Source organism: Musa acuminata, chromosome BXJ2-4, assembly GCF_036884655.1.
Source record: "Musa acuminata AAA Group cultivar baxijiao chromosome BXJ2-4, Cavendish_Baxijiao_AAA, whole genome shotgun sequence".
Taxonomy (NCBI): Eukaryota; Viridiplantae; Streptophyta; class Magnoliopsida; order Zingiberales; family Musaceae; genus Musa; species Musa acuminata.
The window spans coordinates 1,560,578-1,580,170 of NC_088341.1; the positions used below are offsets into that span (position 1 = coordinate 1,560,578).

General features: G+C 33.2%; 2 protein-coding genes across 2 annotated transcripts; one reads left to right on the forward strand and one right to left on the reverse strand.

The window, feature by feature from the left end:
• Positions 1-10,177: 10,177 nt before the first annotated feature.
• On the forward strand, positions 10,178-15,769 carry LOC135609401 (UPF0481 protein At3g47200-like). The gene is made up of 2 exons (XM_065102620.1): positions 10,178-10,196; positions 14,062-15,769. Exon 2 carries the CDS (start codon positions 14,271-14,273, stop codon positions 15,645-15,647), a length of 1,377 nt encoding a protein of 458 aa, XP_064958692.1. The 5' UTR covers positions 10,178-10,196; positions 14,062-14,270; the 3' UTR covers positions 15,648-15,769.
• Positions 15,770-16,635: 866 nt separating this feature from the next.
• Positions 16,636-19,014, reverse strand: LOC135609402 (extradiol ring-cleavage dioxygenase-like). The gene is made up of 3 exons (XM_065102621.1): positions 18,603-19,014; positions 17,072-17,442; positions 16,636-16,997 (listed from the first exon to the last, which is right to left on the reverse strand). The coding sequence occupies exons 1-3, from the start codon at positions 18,831-18,833 to the stop codon at positions 16,805-16,807; spliced, it is 795 nt and encodes a 264-aa protein (XP_064958693.1). The 5' UTR covers positions 18,834-19,014; the 3' UTR covers positions 16,636-16,804.
• Between the last annotated feature and the right edge of the window lie 579 nt (positions 19,015-19,593).

The window sequence follows — 19,593 nt, forward strand, 5'->3', positions numbered from 1 at the left end:
CATATATATATACATATATACATATATATATACATATATACATATATATATATACATATATACATATATATATATACATATATACATATATATATATACATATATACATATATATATATACATATATATATATATATACATATATATATATATACATATATATATATATATATATATACATGTATGCAATAGTGTCCAAGACTCTTAATTGTCTTTGGATCTATAATCACAAATGAGCTACTCCTCATCTAAACAATTAAAAGATAATTATATGAGCAACCACAATTTAATAAGCACCGTGACTCAGATTTATCATAAATAAGTATTTTCTTTAAAACACATGAATTCTTTATACATTTAATACATACTTTCGAAATATAATAACAAATACTTTTTTCATGCTTATAAAATTTACAAAGACATAACATTTACATGCATTTCAAATCACATAACATGCTTACGATACTTTTCATAACAACTAAGCTTTAAATGTATTTTTATAATGGAAGCATAGACATAACTTATGTCACATCAATTTTGATGTGATTTTTCTTTTCTTATTTTTTAATATAACCATTATTCCTTCTTTTATTTCTTTCATAGTGTAAATATCAAATTAACTAAGAACATCAAAATCAATATCTATTGTCATATACATTAATCAAAATGGTATAAATGTAAGAGAACTCAAAATCATACCTAATATAATGTTCTTGCGCTTGATCTGAATTCATATGATATTAAACTGAATCCCCAATATATGTTCTTTAATTTTCTTCCTTTTCTTTTTCTTTCTTCTCTCTACATAGAATATCAATTGTTAATTAATGCAAAGTGATAAGATAAAATAATAAAGATGATAAGATGTTGCAAGCGGTTGCAATCTCTCACACATTACAATCCTCTGCCGGGCTCATCTCATACGAATTCCCAACCGTGTTAAAGCTGCTCATATGAACGAAAACGCATATTAGTTTCTTAATTAAGGCAAAGGAAGCAGCAACTAATCATAATTTTTTTTTTATCACAAGCGCAATTAGGAAAAAGATCAAATAGTAACTTCTTTTCATCAAAATCGTACAAATAATTACCCAATCTTTTCATACAATTTTATAAAAATATTCTTTTTCAGCATGAAATGGGATTTCATGCCAACTGATACGGGTGGCATAGAGGAGATGTTGCTGCATGAGATTGAACAGGAGACGATGTAGGATTTTAATTGTCTTCCAACTGTCATGTGGATCTGCACTTTCAATTATAAGTGAGCTACACATGAGAAAATAAATGGAATATATTAGCTTATAACTTTGGCATTCCAAAGTTTGTGAGAGTTGTTGCTTTTCTTTTCTTTTCTCTTTCCCTTTTCCTTTTTCATAGTAGAAGCAACCTATTAATTCGACATGCTAAGGCCGAGGAGAGGATAAAGTTGGTCGATCCATTGAGTGGGATGGAAGCAGCATATATTCTCTATAGTTTGTTTCTAGTTAATACCTGACTAAATGCCAATTGATAATGATATGGTAATCTAGTCTATAACACAGCAGCAACTAATATATTTATGTGACTATATTATATATTATGAATTATGTGAATTTGGACTTCCCTAGCTAGCTAGTGCACGTAACTCCTTTGTAATCTACCATTATAAATACGTACGTAAAAAATATATCACAAGGCGACTAGCCGAAGAGACGGAGTAAGCTGTAAAGTGATACATGAGTCGAGTCTTTTGATAGACAAAAGTGTGGCTTGGTATGTGGGATGTTTCATTGGGTGGCCCCTCGCACAAGAAAGCTATCAACTGTATAAATACAGAGTTCAGGGGGCAATGTATCGATGTCTTCACCATCCCCCCACTCCCAAACACTTACTCCAGTCTATATAGCACATGATTCACGTTAAGCAAAACAACTAAACTTTTAGAGCCCATCTCTTTTGTGTCACATCTCTATCTTAGCTTTTTCTCTACATGCAAATATAAGTATACATAATTTCAATGAGTTTATGGAACAATATTTCATTCGTTATTGTAAACTCAATATTCACAATAATTATGTACAAACCATCATATAGAATTTCATGACTCACACTTATAAATATATTGAGTTTATCATCACTAAAAAAAATAAAAAAACTAAATTTCTAGAATAGGAACAGATACCATATCTACTTATAGGCCTAAGATATTGTAAAATAATATTTGTATTCCACGAAGAAAATCATGTAGCTGATTAGCTGATCACTCCTGCTCATGCCAGTAAACATTTTGATCTTTGGAGGAATTCATTTTCATTTCATCAATTGAATTCTCTATTTTTATTTTGTAAACAAATTATAGGAATAGGATGACACATTAAACTAGAATACGATTATCATCTACTATCGTATTCACATCTATTTTCTGTTATTAAAACTTTAATACTTTATCAAACCAGACTCAATCTTATCAGCTTTTTATAAATTAATTCAAGACTTTTCAAAAGATATAACTTTAATCTTCACGTTCACAGTACACTAATGGTAAGTTCTAAAAATTAAGTCGATGGATGAGTGAAATTTATAGCCTATCATTCTAACAAATGCAGAGAGTTATATTGAATCTGTTTATATGTAGGTTTTCTGTATTGTTTTGTCTTGATCAGAGATGGTGAGAGCCAGCGTGCGTGCAATTTAGACTCGCCGTTTCTCTACAACTATTAGGTGGATATTTTGCCCGCACATTCATGAATGCAAGCAATCGTGAATTACCTTCCTTCTCTGAGTCTTCGGATAGGCTCTATAATTATTGGCCAGGAAGGAGGGCAAGGGCAAGGACAAGATGGGAAGGAACTGGAAACATGAGTGCAGCAGGGGAGCAGATTGAGACAACTATAGATCCAAACTGGGTTGTCTCATTGAAGAACAAGTTGAAGGAAACAGAACAAGAGGATTGGCGCACCAAACAGCCGACCATCTTCAGAGTCTTACCACACTTGCGAGGGATCGATCCAAAGGCATACGAGCCAACGATCGTCTCGCTCGGCCCCTTCCACCATCACGAGTCTCACCCGAAACCCATGGACCACCTCAAATGGCAGTATCTCAACAAATTCCTTGGCCGAAGCCCCTGGAAGACTACCTCAAGTTGATCAAGGAGAAAGAGCCGCAAGCACGTATGGCCTACTCAGAAAAAGTGGAGATGAGCAGCGATGACTTCGTCCAAATGATGTTGCTTGACTGCTGTTTTGTGATTGAGACCATATTGCCAGAGGGAGAAGGACAAGCCACAATATGGTCGCTATCACCATTGTTGGTGCGTGATATGTTGATTCTGGAAAACCAACTCCCTTTCTGTCTCCTCCAGCCTCTGTTCGACTCTATTTTTCCTGACCAATCCCATAACCTCAAGAATTTGATACTTGATTTCCTCAGCGAGTCCATAAGCATCACGATGGTATTGTTGAAATTTCCTTGAACGTGAATAATTCCTTTTGATATTCTACGTCCATTCTTACGTAAACCAATACGCCCATTCCTACGTGAAACGATTCTTGGTATAGCTTTTATCATATTTTATCATCTTATAAATATAAGTCAGAAATATACAGAAAGAAAAGATACAGAAATATCCATTTCATATTAAATGAAATCCTTTATTTTTGTTTTTTCTTTAGAAAATTATTTTTTAGAAAGATAATCCTTGTCTCTGTTTATGTCTCCAATTGGAACAAATCATTTTTAGAAAGATAATCCTTGTCTCTGTTTATGTCTCCAATTGGAACAAATCACTATAATTCGTCCGCACCTACGGATCAGTCGATATTTTTCACAAGTTTTACGAACGGAAGCCCTTATTTTCATATTTCTTATTTCTTACCTTAATTTTGAATCTATTTCTTGTAAGAAAATAAGTCTCTTGAATTTTTTTTTTGAACTTCGAATTGTATCGTCATGAAAGGAATGCTTTAAAAATCACCTAATCATTCGAATCTTTGTTGCGAAGTCTATAAATTATACATCCCCTGGTTGAATCATAACAAATTACTTCAATTTTGACTCTATCCCTAAGTAGTATCCATATAAAACTACGTCGGATCCTTCCCGAAATATAACCTAGAATTTCATCTTTATTATCTAGGCAGACCCGAAACATACCGTTGGGAAGTGATTCAATAATAAAACTTGAATAAATTTTTGTTCTTTCATTCTAGGTAACTTCCTTGAAGTATCAACTAATGGAGGAAGAGTTATATAACTCACTTTTCCTCTCTATTTCACAAATAGGAAGTTAGAGATAAAATTAGGATACCAGAGGGGGAGGATCACCATATATATAACAAAAGTTCACCTCCAATTTTTTCTCGTCGAGCTTCTTGATTTGTCATTATACCTCGGGAAGTAGAAAGAATTACAATTCCTATTCCACCTAAAATCTTAAGAATTTGTTGATAGTCAGAATAAAGTCGTAAACCGGGTCAACTTATATGCTTTAAAATAGTTCTGTGTATTCTTTTCCTAGTCTTTCTTTGTCACAAAGTTGAAACCAAGAAATATTTGTTACCTTCCTGATGTTTTCCAATGTTTTCAATAAAACATTCTCATAGAAGTATTTTCACAATATTTTCAGTAATATTAGTAGATGTTATTCGAACCGTTCCTTTTTTATTCATGTCAACATTTCTTCTAGAAGTTATTATATCGGCAATAGTGTCCTTACCCATGACGAACTATAATTATTGGTGCCTCCTAATTTTGATATAATCAACATGTTCCCTTTTTTTTCTTTGTTTTATTTTCTTTCTTTTTGTGTTATAAAATTATTTATTATTAAAAGTATATGCGTGAGACACAATCTACTAATCTACTAAATTTGATCTATTTTAGATGTTCTGATATATCATAGTCCCATATAGTAGTATTTATAATACCTCGGGAGCCAATGAAACTACTTTAGTAAAATTCAACTGTCTCAATTCCCGAGCAATCGCACCAAAAACTCGAGTTCCTTTTGGATTTCCTTCTTGATCACTGACAACTGCAGCATTGTCATCATATCGTATTATCATACCGTTGTCACGTTTGAGTTCTTTACAAGTACGCTACAATTACAGTTCTAATTATTTCCGATCTTTCTAGTGGCATATTAGACACTGCTTCTTTGATTACAGCAACAATAACATCATCAATATGAGCATATCGATGATTACCAGCTCCTATGATTCGAATACACATCAATTATCGATGAAGACCAATACACTGTTTAGTTCTACGTACATATCCTGACAAATTAAGTTCGTATAGGCATTTTGGATGCATCTAGTGAAATAGCTGCTTTGGCTACAGCTTCTAATACACTGCCTATTTCATAAAGTTTTTAACAAAGGATACCCAATATTCGTGGGATCCCTTTCCCGAACTCATAAGTGTTTCCGTAGGTCTTACTGTAACAGGTTTGTCGGGAAATATACATAACCATATTTTTCCACCACGATGCACATATCGTGTCATTGCTCTTCGCCCCGCTTCTATTTGTTTAGCCGTGATCCAAGCGGGTTCAAGTGCCTGAAGAGCATATCTGTCGAAACAAATACGATTGCCCAGACAAGATATTCCCTTCTTTCTTCCTCTATGTTGTTTACGAAACCTGGTTCTTTTTGGATTATAGTTGATGGTTGTTTCTTAATTCCATCTCTACTACGGAACCAGGCATGAGAGTTTCTTCTCATCCAGCTCCTCACAAATGAAAGGATTCGATAATATTACAAATACACATGTATTTAATAAACTAATACACTAAGACATTTATTAATATTGAATTTGTTTTGTTATGCAGGAAGATGTATATACATGATATACAGCTAGAATATTTATGTTATGGATATTTATAGATATAAATTATAGATAATGCTTTTTATAATTATAGATAATGCTTTTTATTGTATATCGATCCTTGATCCTTATTTTTACCCTTATCAAATGATGCCAAAATATTGTAATGTAATCTCAATAAATAAAGGTTTCCCGGGCGAATATTGACTCTTTAATGTTTTATTCCTAGGTCAACCCATGACTTCTCATAATAAATAATTTTTTTCTCGGTTCGTTCCTCGGGTTAATAAACCCATGAATTATTCGGATTCGTTTTCAGTAGAATACTGTGACTGGGTTCCATCGTTCCCATAGCTTCTCCAGCTTCTTGAGTCAATCTCCTTAGTTTTTATTAACCCGAGGCTCTTTATTATTATTTATATTCATTCAGTATCGATGCTTTATCACATTGCCTTTATGGGGTAATTCATTGACCATACATATTGGAATCATATATCATTGATATTTTTGTTCTCTCTTTCTATCATCCTTCCATTTATCCACATCCCTTTATTTTTGTTTCACAACCCATAGTCAGATTTTTTATGGAAAATATTTTAGTTGCAGTTGCTGCAACTATATGATTGATCCACTCATCTCATATAGTGACTGTTTCTTGGGATCTCGACAATACGAAGCAATAAGTTGGTTATTAGTTTATTTTGTTTTTATTTTTGTTTTTATTTATTTTATATAGTTATTAAGTTATTTTATATAGTTATTAAGTTTAAGTAGCGTTTAATCTTTTTTTTTAATTCCAACTCTAAACTCTAAAGAAGAAATTAACGAGTCACACACTAAGCATAGCAATTATAACAAATGGTCGATCCAATTTTTATTCAACATTATAGAACTAGAATTGGTCATTTTTGTTTGATTTAACAGAAAAAGAATGAAACAGTACGTTATTTTTTGTTCGGCCAGAATGGCAAGATAAACAAAGGTCTATTATTCCTCGTCCACAAATATCCAAATTTTGATCCCTAATACTCCATAGATAGTTCGAATTGTATAGGAACAATGATCAATTTTAGCGCGAATTGTTTGTAGGGGAACCCTGCCCTCTTTGATCCATTCGACACGTGCAATTTCTTTTCCGTCAATCCGCCCTGCAATTTGTACTTGCATTCCTTTTGTATTGGTTTGTTCAGCTAATTCAATAGCCTTTTTCGTTGCCTTTCAAAATGAAACTTTATTTTTTAATTGTAAAGCTATATATTCCGCAAGAATATTATGTTGCCCATAAGGTTTTTCAACTCTTGATAGCAATGTTGAATCTTCGGTTCACAGAATGAAATTCTTTTTGTACGTTAATATGTAATTCTTCGATTTCTCGGCCCTCTATTAATAAATTTGGAAATCTAATATAGATTATGACCTAGATCAAATCAATTCTTTTTTTAATTCCTATACAAGCAATTCCTTTGAAACCCGAGGATATTCTCCTTTTTTTTTTTTTACATAGTCCTTGATATAATTCCGTATTTTTTCATCTTCCTGAAAACCCACAGAATAATTTTTTAGTTGTGTGAACCAAAAGGAATGATGACGTTGGGTTGTACGTACGAAGTGGATTTATTTTTTGTCCCATATTTTCCTATTATATTTTCTTTCCATCCATATATGTTATTTTACTATGTTTATTATGATGAATCTAAATCTTAGATTCATCTAAAAATAATTTAGATTTATCTTTTAATACAATTGTTACGTGACAAGTAGGCCTTTTTATCGGATAACTATGTCCTCGAGCTCGAGGTCTTAATTTTTTCACAATGGTACTCCTATTAACTTTGGCTTCACCAACGAATGAATCAGCTTCCTCAAACCCATGACTAGCATTTGCAGCTGCAGAATAAACCAATTTTAAAATGGGATAAGATACTCTATAAGGTATGAGTTCCAGTATCATAAGTGTTTCTTCATAGGAACTTAGTCGAATTTGATCAATTACTCTTTGCGCTTTGAAAACAGACATACTATATATATGTCGAGCTAAAATTTTCACTTCTTTACCGGAACTCGAGTTCTTTATCATAAGGGTATCCTATCCCCCAACAATGAATGATAAACACTTGTTTTACTTTCAAATTTTTTTTCACAAAAAAATATTTTTTTAATTTCAATTTTTTTATATTTAATTTTATATTTTTATATTTTAATATTAAAATAAACTTTAAATTAACTTAACGATGAGATTTATTATCGTTTCTTGCATGTCTCGCAAAAGTAAAAGTAAGCACGAATTATCTCAATTCGTGATCTACTATACGATCAGTTATATAAATAGGTAAATGTTCCTTTTCAAATAGCGATTGCATGGCCAATCATTGTGGGTATAATGGTAGATGCCCGAGACCAAGTTACTATTATTTCTTTTTTCTCCCTCATGTTGAGTTTTTACATTCTTTTCGATAAATGGTTATATACAAAAGGGTTTTTAATAGTGAACGTGTCATGTCACAATGTATTACTCCTTTTCTTTATATTTTTTTATTTTAAAGATTGGCATTCTATGTCCAATATCTCCATCTAAGTTAAGTATGGAGGTAAGAATAAATATAATAATCATGAATGGAAAAAAGAGAAAATCCTTTATCTAGAAAAGGGGGTGGATGTAGCCAAGTGGATCAAGGCAGTGGATTGTGAATCCACCATGCGCGGGTTCAATTCCTGTCATTCGCCCATCACATTTTTTTCAAATTCAAAAAGTTATATTTTCAATATTCCTATTTACGACGATGAAGAATAAAACTATCACTATATTTTTTCCTTTTCCTACTTCTTCTTCCAAGCACAGGATAACCCCAAGGGATTGTGTTTTTTTCTACCGATTAGGGCTCTCCCCTCACCGCCCTCATGGGGATGGTCTACACGGTTCATAACTACTCTTACTACAGGATGTTTACCTAACCAACACTTAGATCTACATCACTTGCTGCTGTTGTAGCTAATTGTCTATCCTTTCCAAGTATAATTTCTATGTTATGTATGACCGTGCCTAAGGGCATATCAGTTGAAATAGATTCTTCTATTTTATCAATAAAAACCCCTTTCCAAACTGTGCAAGCTTCTTCCAAAGCAAATATATATATATATATATATATATATATATATATATATATATATATATATATATATATATATATATATATATATATATGTGTGTGTGTGTTAAAATAAATTTGAACAGTTAGAATTTCCAATTCACCGTCAACTTGATGTTCCACTCATGCATTAAAATATTATCATTGACTTCTACTTGATTATAGATCAAGTTGTCAATTGTTAACTATCTATTTCTCACATTTGTACTTTTAATCAACTAGTAAATTTTCTTATAAAATATTTTACTTATAGGATATTTCAATTGCATCGGTTAAAGGTTAACATCGGAAATTTAATTTTGCGGGAGCATGATAAAGATAAATATAGAATGATAATTTTAAATTCCTTATATGCCATACTCCTTAATCAATCTACAATATGAGAATCACAAATTTGAGTGCATGATTTGAGTGTATGATTGTAGAAAATTTTTTCCTCAAAATTTATATAAATATATATTATCTCAATAAATGATATATCTCTTTCAAAATAAATATTTCAGAAACCATTCATTTGTGATTATCCACAATTATCAACGCATATAAAAATAATTCTGTCAACTTCTAGCTGCTTGAGATTGAACACGGTCACATAAATTTTCAGAGAAAATAATGCTTATATATTTTGTAATGTAAATAGATCTAGAATCCTACTAAAAATGATTAATACTTCAATCTTATCGTATCAAAATCAATTATGGGAACCTCAAATTGAAAACTGTCTCATTCGATTTTGTAAAACAACATTCAATTACGACAAAGAAAGTGAGTCTCGATGATCGAGAATATATATTTTAATTTGACCAACATTAATTACTATTTGATGTGATTGTGGCATACAACCTCCCACACTAGACTATCTATGAGTGTTTATTGTAAACAAAAAATAAATAAATCTAGAATCCTACTAAAAATGATTGATACTTCGATCTTATCGTATCAAAATCAATCATGGGGACCTCAAATTGAAAACTGTCTCATTCGATTTTGTAAAACAACATTCAATTACGACAAAGAAAGTGAGTCTCGATGATCGAGAATATATATTTTAATTTGACCAACATTAATTACTATTTGATGTGATTGTGGCATACAGCCTCCCATCACCAGACTATCTATGAGTGTTTATTGTAAACAAAAATAAATAACTATCTATGTGAGCTGATCACGAGTCTATATATAGACTCACATCCGCCACTCCCGTTCATATTATATCTTATTCTCCAGTCAGCTTTCAAGGTTTTCTTCTTTCCTCGTCATTTATCTCTAGATTGATTTCATTAGTTTGTATCTTCTAAGCAATTCTTTCGTTTAACGTCTTAGCTGTGTTTCTAAAATTTGCCATACATTGAGGAAAATTTACTGAATATATGTGGGATATATATATTGGTAGTAGTTAAGAATAAGCAGTACGTAACAGCTATAATTCCTCTAAATTAAGGTTTGAATGCCATGATATTATAGAGGAGAGGATAAAGTTGGTCGATCCATTGAGTGGGATGGAAGCAGCTTAATTATCATTATTGAATCCATATATTCTCTAAAGTTTTTTTCCAGTTAATACCTGACTAAATGCCAAATGATAATGATATGCTAATATAGTCTGTAACAACACAAAGCAGCAACTAATATATTTATATGACTATATTATATATTATAAATTATGTCAATTCGGACTTCCCTAGCTAGCTAGTGCACCTAACTTCTCTGTAATCTACCATTATAAATACATACATAACAGAAGCTTAAGATATGAATTGTATATTATTAGCAGGTGTCCTTACCGTCTTCCCCTTGTGCTTCGTCAATTTTACTTGGACTCCCTTTTCCCGCACACTGATAATTAAACATAGATTAGATTTACGTATCTGTGATAGAATATCTTAGTTTGATCTAGCAGCTCATCATAGTCCGATTTATAAGAAGTAATAATAACATCGATTTGCAAGAAGAAAAATAAGTTTTTATTCTCATATCTTCCTATCTTTTATATGACCATAATATTGATGAAAAAATAAGGAATAATAAAAAAATGAGAATAGATCTATGATCTATAATCTAATCGCTTGGATGTCATATTTATATATAAGCGAGAGCAAAAGATCTAGATATAAGAAAGTTCCTCCCATCAACGTCTCATATCCTAAGAAATCCTAACATAAGTGAACTTTTATTCTATTAGAACTTTAATATATCTTAACTAATAAGAATCATATAATCTAACATTTTCTCACTTAGCTGCCCATTAATTGATAAGATATAAAATAAAATTATTCAAATTTAAATTTAATAAAATAAAATTTATTTAAAAATAATTTTACATAATTGGATTCTAAAATTTAAAAAATATTTTATATAAATGTACAAACTTTATAAAACATACCAATAATTTTAATAAATATAATAATATAACATTAAGTTTGACTATCAATTTAAGTCGCAGTGGTTATATGTTATCAATATTATACTCTCTTTTCTATATCACAATACTATTAGTCTTTTTTAATACAGTCTATAATATTTTTATTAATTTATCTTGTCAATATAATCTTGTTATTATATTCAACCATAATATGTATATAAATAAATATAAATAGGATTATAAAAATAAATAACCTTAAGTAAGCAAAAAAAATATTAATAATAATGTTCACTTAAGCATGTATCATCATATATTTTTTTTATTACTTATAAGCCTTATTGTAAAAATATGTTCTTTAATCTTAGATTGTAAAGCCATACTAAATGGGTTAATAATCAATATAATGAAACTTAGAAAATTAATTGACAATAGCTACTTCTAAACTTTTTATCTAGCCATCAACTACTTTATACTAATATACTTAGATATGCTAAAATTATTCAGTGATTCAACCATGTTAAATTTTTTAGTAAGAAGTTTTTTTTGAGTCTGTGCAATAAACTAAAATTTCTATTGATAAATAAAATATCATTCGTATATGATGAAATAACTTTCAATGACCTTTAGTTATTTACATTGATCAATAATATTTTTAGTTAAATCTGAAGAAGATAATGATAACATAAAACTTCATATATCATTGTTTAGAAGCTTATTTAAGGCTATAAATGAATTTCATAAGTTTGCAAGGCAATTTTTGCTTTTCCTTATCTACAAATTTATCTAGATTCTCATTCAAAAAAAATTATTTTTATATACATTTGATATAATTTAATATCATAATGAGTTACCAATATTATGATAATGAATTCCTTCAAAAACTAGTCTTGTTATCGTCCATACTATTATTTAAGAAAAAAATCTTTAGCCATAAATCTAGTTTTATTATCTAATAATGTCATATGAATCGTGTTTACTCTTAAAAGATTAATTTACGATTGACTCCTTTATAATTATTAGGTAATTTGACAAGTTCCCAAACATAATTTTGGTCCATTGATTTTAACTTTTTTTTCATTGCATCATTTCATACTTTCAAAATCATTACTTTATGTATCTTGTGAAAATAATAATAGGTCATTTGGATTCTCATATCATAAATTTTCATAAATATACCATATAATTATCAGAAATGATAAGTCTTTTCTTTCAGATATTCTGAAGACTATCGATTATAATTGCTTTACAAGTTCATTAGCAATGATATCAATATTATGTACGAGTTAATTAATGTAATTTTGTTATTTGTCTTCATCAAATTATTTAGTAATTTGAGGAATAACAACTTCTCAAATATGAAATGATAAAAGAGCATTAATCTATATTTTCTCAATATTAGGATTAAATTTTAAGATTTTTCACTTCCATTTATTTCATAATTTTTAAGAATCTTGTATAACCAAATTCAACTATTTTTTATTATGATTAGGGTAATAAAATTTATACACTTGAATTCTTTTGGAGAACCTATAAAATACCAAGATATAGTTTTGAATCCAATTTATTTTTATATGGAATAAAGACTTTTATTTCTATATGATAACCTAAATATATAAATGTCTCAAACTACATCTCTTACTAGTCCACAACTTAAATGAAGTTGATAAAATTGATTTACTAGGAATCTTGTTCAAGATATATATAGTTGTTTTACCTCATATTGATTCGAATATAGAAGAATAACTTATTATGTTTTTAATCATATTCATAAGAATATAATTTCACATTTTAATAATTTTATTTTACTACAGCACACCTAGTAAGGTATACTAAGTATAAATATCTTACTTTTTTAAGAATCTAGAAAAAAAGATTAGAATACCGACCCAACTTATCATGTTTACCATAAAATTCATCACCTCTATTGACTCAAATAATTTTAATTTTTTATTTAATTAATTTTTTTACTTCATTTATATATATCAACAATATGAGAAGTTTCATGTATTAGATATAATGATGATAAAATACTTTCTTTCGCTACAAAATAGAAAACACGAAAAAGTGTGTAGATATAAGTACATCAAATTTTAATAAGTTCGTGCAATAATATTTCATTCGTTATTGTTAACTCAAATATTCATATTAATTCTATACAAACCATCATATACAATTTTATAACTCACTTTTATTGACTTATAAATATATTAAGTTTATCACCACTAAGAAAAATAATATCCTAACAATTATAAATAAAAAAAACTAAATTTCTAGAATAGGAGCATATACCATGTCTATTTATAGGCCTAAGATATTATAAAATAATATATGTATTCCAAGAAGAAAATCATGTAGCTGATTAGCTGATCACTCATGCTCATGCCAGTAAACATTTTGATCTTTGGAGGAATTCATTTCCATTTCATCAATTAAATTCTCTATTTTTATTTTGTAAACAAATTATAGGAATAGGATGACACATTAAACTAGAATACGATTATCATCTACTATCGTATTCACATCTATTTTGTCTTACTAAAACTTTAATACTTTATCAAACCAGACTCAATCTTATCAGCTTTTTATAAATTAATTCAAGACTTTTCAAAAGATATAACTTTAATCTTCACGTTCACAGTACACTAATGGTAAGTTTTAAAAATTAAGTCGATGGATGAGTGAAATTTATAGCCTATCATTCTAACACATGCAGAGAGTTATATTGAATCTGTTTATATGTAGGTTTTCTGTATTGTTTTGTCTTTGATCAGAGATGGTGAGAGCCAGCGTGCGTGCAATTTAGACTCGCCGTTTCTCTACAACTATTAGGTGGATATTTTGCCCGCACATTCATGAATGCAAGCAATCGTGAATTACCTTCGTTTTTCTAGAAGAACTAAAACTTGGAAGAGGCCCTAAAAGGTTGGGGGAGAAGAAAGAAGGAAAAATAAATGAGTACTGCAGGGGAAACAATAGATCGAGAATGGGTTGTCTCATTGAAGGACAAGTTGAAGGAAACAGAACAGGAGGATTGGCGCACCGAACAGCCGACCATCTTCAGAGTCTTACCAAACTTGCGAGGGATCGAACCAGAGGCATACGAACCAGCGATCGTTTCGCTCGGCCCCTTCCACCGTCACAAGTCTCACCTGAAAGCCATGGACCACCTGAAATGGCAGTATCTCAACAAATTCCTTGTCCGAAACCCCGAGAAGCCCCTGGAAGACTACCTCAAGTTGATCAAGGAGAACGAGCGGCAAGCACGTATGGCCTACTCAGAAAATGTGGAGATGAGCAGCAAAGACTTCGTCCAAATGATGTTGCTTGATTGCTGTTTTGTGATCGAGGCCATATTGCCAGAGGGAGAAGGACAAGCCACAATATGGTCGCTACCACCAGTGGTGGCGCGTGATATGTTGATTCTGGAAAACCAACTCCCTTTCTGTCTCCTCCAGCCTCTGTTCGACTCTACTTTTCCTGACCAATCCCATGACCTCAATAGTTTGATACTTGGTTTCCTCCGCAAGGCCATAATCATCACGACGGAAGATCCCTCCGTCGAAAAATCATTTCACCATACACTCCATCTTTTCCATTCTTGCATTCTCCCAGCAAACGACCGAGATGGCAGTGAATCCTCCACATTCCTCTGCCACAACCTCAGCTGTATGCAGAACGTGCTCCACGTGCCCTTTTGGCTCTCATCGTGGCTACACAAATTATCATGCTGCTCTAGAGACGATCAGGAGGAGACAAATATGCTTCTGGGCTGGATTCCAAGTGCGACACGGCTCACGGAGGCTGGCGTCCATATTAGGAAGAAGAAGAAGGCTAAGAGCTTTCTGGACATCACCTTTCGGGATGGGAAGATGGAGATCCCACAGCTTCAGGTTGATGACCACACCAACATCCTCCTCAGGAACCTCATAGCATTCGAGCAGTGCTGCAGGGAAGCCAGCCCTCATGTCACGTCCTACGCGGGACTCATAGATTGCATCATCGATACGGCTGCCGACGTCGCATTGCTCCAACAAAGTAAAATCATTATTAGCGGCATGGGCAACGGCGAAGAAGTCGCTACTCTCTTCAACCGACTTTGCAAGGAGGTACTGATTGACGACCTCGAGAGTAGCTACTTTTCAAGAATCTACAAAGAAGTCAATAAGCACTACGACGCCAGATGTAACAAATGGCGAGCAAGGTTGAATCATGATTACTTCAGTAATCCTTGGGCGATTGTCTCAGTGGCTGCAGCTATCTTTCTCTTCGTTCTTACCACAACTCAAACCATTTACACATTACTGAGCTATGTTCAGCCAACTAAATAGTCATCATGGTCTGTATCATTCGTTAGTTTGTATGAACCATGTAATGGTCTCTACGTTTATCTTTAAAGGTGTTTGCGCCATGTACGCGGATGTCATATCGTCAACAAGCTTAAAGTTTTCAATCATGGTGCAGATTCATTGTGTCAACAAGAAGAAGGATCGAATTGTAAGTCATAATCTTGTACACCCACATCTATTGCACACGTAGCGTATGAAACTTCAACAACACCTTCTGTAAATTAAGATTGCCTTAATCGGTGAATCTTGATAAAAGAACAGAGGGCTTTTCTTTGAGTGGTGTAATATGTTTGGCGTAGTAGATAATATTATTAACATAATTATTACTAATATTATATTTTGAGTATGGATATAAAACGCTTAACTAACTAATAATTTATGTCAAGGTTAATGAAAGTGGAACATAGTGAGCATTTCACCAATTGAAAGGAACAATCGATCGAGGTTGATGTGAAAATTAATAAAGAACTGCTGCGTCCTCTTGTTCTGTCTAGTAGTTTTTTTTTTTTAATAGAAAAAGAACGAAGATAAAATTTAAATTAAAGATCTTACGATATATTATCAAAGTTTGTACGTTAATTAATAGCCCTATCATTGTCTTGGACAGCTTTTGAAACTCTTTACTGCACCTAAGGTGTAGTTTATTTTGTTTTTTAGGAAACTTTTGCAGAACAAACTTTCTACCTCTAAGCCACTATTAATTTGTCTCCACCCTTCCAATGCTGGCTTTACAAATCTAAAATTGAATCCCTCAGCCATCTTCTCTTCAATCGACGAAGGTGAGCACTTGCAGAGAGAAAAGATGCTCTGGTCCTCGAGGTTTATCTGGCCACTGGATTTTGGATGTTATGGAATGGTAGGAATGATGCCAAGTTCAATCAAATTTAGGATAAGCCTAGGAATATTATGTTTAGAACTTTTGCATATGCTGCTTCTTATATTGACCCCCAATCTGATTGGTGAGCCAATGTAAAGCCGTAGAGGACTTCTTATTTATTAGTTGTTGCAGAGAATGTTCAACAAACAAGCAGTCGATAAGCCTCGAATTAAGATCAACAGTGGTGAAATTAGCCACATCTAGAACGAGATAATTTCTTTGAGAATATGCATTTCATATTTATTCGGGACTTCGGTGCACATCATTCAGCAGCCTTGAACCGATAAGAGGAATAAGAAAGTGTGCCGTTGCTCCAGCTCTGATGGATCTGTTCGGCCTTCGCATTCTCGCCGGCAGCCCCAAGCGCCACATGCAGAGGGTAGAAGTGGTCCGGCCATGGCTGTGCCATCTTCGCGTTGGGCGCCTTCACCAAGTAGTTGTTCACGTCTTCATACCTACCAAACAGCATCAAGGAGTCAGCTCAGTGCAGTGATCGAAACGCCAACAAGCACGTATATACATGTCATACCTTCCATTAAGAAGAGCATCTGTGAGCCAGTTATCGAAGTCGACGGCCCAGCTGGGCGGAGGTGCACCATCTCGTCCGATAGCCCTCAGGTTGTGCGTGGCGCTGCCGGAGCCGATGAGGAGGACGCCTTCCTCCTTGAGGGGCGCTAGCGCCTTCCCCATCCTGTAGTGGTATGCAGCATCTTTGGCCGAGTCGATGGAGAGTTGGCACACCGGGATGTCTGCCGCCGGATACATGAGCATGAGCGGCACCCAGGCACCGTGATCCAGCCCGCGGTTCTTGTCTTCCTTGACGCGGCCGAAGCCCGCCTCTTGCAGCAGCTCTTTCACCCTCTTCGCCAAAGCAGGAGTCCCTGGTGCCGGATACTTAAGCTGTCACAATTCCAAGCTTCTCAGTTTTCACTTGCTCTCCTTCCGGAGGACATTAAATGCTGCGTTACTCATCTTCTATGCACTTAACCATACCCTGAGATCAACAATCAAGATCCTCTTCTACATATGGAAATGGCAAGACATGCATGCTTAATTAGCATGAAACGTGGACACGCCATGCATGAGCAAGAAAACCAGGTTGCGTTGCACCACAGCTTATGCAGACGTGCCATTAAGTGTTCCTATACATGCTCATGATGTAGATAGATTAGCGTTTGTTTGTTCTTCCTTAATTATGCGAATGCTTTGCGTGGAAAGAAGACTCATTTAGTAGATCATTCACCCACTTTAATGGCTACGGAAAAGCTATGTTAATCTCAAAAGTAAGATGTCATTGAATTGGTCGGCCCTACGTAAAGAAAACCATGTGTTTTAGGTCTACCAACTCCCACCACCTAATCATTAGTTAATTGCCCAACTAACACTTGTACATGTCATCAAATATTATTATAATTAAAAAGTCTCCCTAATAATTTTTTTAAGTGGTACTATTGACAATCCTTTAAAAATAAAAGGATTGATGACACGCACAAGTGTTGGGAGTTAGTTTACTATTTAATTATTAGTTATTAGGGAGACTTTTTAATTAACTCCCACTTAAAATAATACTATTGACACCCACATTTTACTAGGGATTAAGTCTCCCTAATAATACTATTGACACGCACAGTTAAAATAATTATCTCCCACCTAATAACCTTTTAATTAACGCCCACCATATCATTTTACTATTTATCAATAGGTCTACCAACTCCCACCACCTAATCATTAGTTAATTGCCCACCCAACACTTGTGATCGTCAATGGTATTCACTAATCAGACTTTCAATGATAGAAGATCCACAATTTTCATGGACAAACTTGATGCATCGCATGCCTTCTTGAGATTCAACTAGGATTTTGAGGTATGACAAATATTACAAGTCCTCTAAAATCAAGGGATCACAAGATTTTATGCAACCCGGCAAACTCCAATCCGTGAAAAAGAGGAGATTTTGTTGTTGGAGGAAACAAGAAAAAAAAATCTAGTTTTCACAGAGAAAGAAGGAAAGAGAGAAAAGAGGAGCATAAGAAGAGCAGAGGAAGGGGATGATGATGACCTGGTACATGGACTTGGGGAAGCCATAGAAGTCGTAGATGGTGTCGTTGGGGCCGTTGATCACGTTGACGGTGGGATCCGACACATCCCAGTGGCCGGAGACCATGAGGATGGCCTTGGGCACCTCCGGCAGAACCTGATCCCTCCATGACTGCATGAAGTGCCTCGCCTGCAGCCGCTCGTCGATGGACAGCGTCGGCGAGCCATGAGACAGGAAGAAGGTATCCATCATCAACCAGAAACCACAGCACAATAGATTGGTGGTGGTAAGAAGGGGGGAGGAAGAGCGGTGAGATATGAGAAAAAGTATTGGCTGTTTATAGAGGATTAATGCGTGAGGATTTGAGTCAAAAAACAAAAGGGAAAGAAGAGTGCTATATTTATCGAGTCAATGCCGACGTCACCGTGAGGCTTCTCTGACCACGAAGATGCCATTAAGTTGTAGATATAGTAGGGAGAAGCTAATATAGAATCAGCTCGCTTTGACTGTCGGACCGTGTCAGCAATCATAGGATTCAGATCTTCGAAATGCATGCGACCACCTAACCAAGTCTTGGCTCGGTGGATCAAACCGTCCAATCGCAAGTTTAGTACAACACAAAAATAAAAAAAAGGTTAATATTCCCTATTGACCATCCTTTAAAAATAATAAAATAATATTTTATTATTTATAATCTAGATATTTCTAATTTAATCTTTTTTTTCCACAACCCCCTGCCAAATAATATTAAAAAATTTAAAATAAAATTATAAATAGTAAAAAAAAGGTTACAAATAATAATATCCAAATAAAATAGATGAATTCTGAAAGGCCTCTCACTTTAGGCTTTTTCTTCAATATCCTCACTTTTCACATATTCCAAAATGCTCCTAACAGGATAAGGTAAAAAGATTCTCATCTTTTGCATTAGATTAATTCTGAACAAATATAATTATCTTATTTTTAATAAGATTATGATGTATTTATATTGTAAACCTATACGAGAATACTA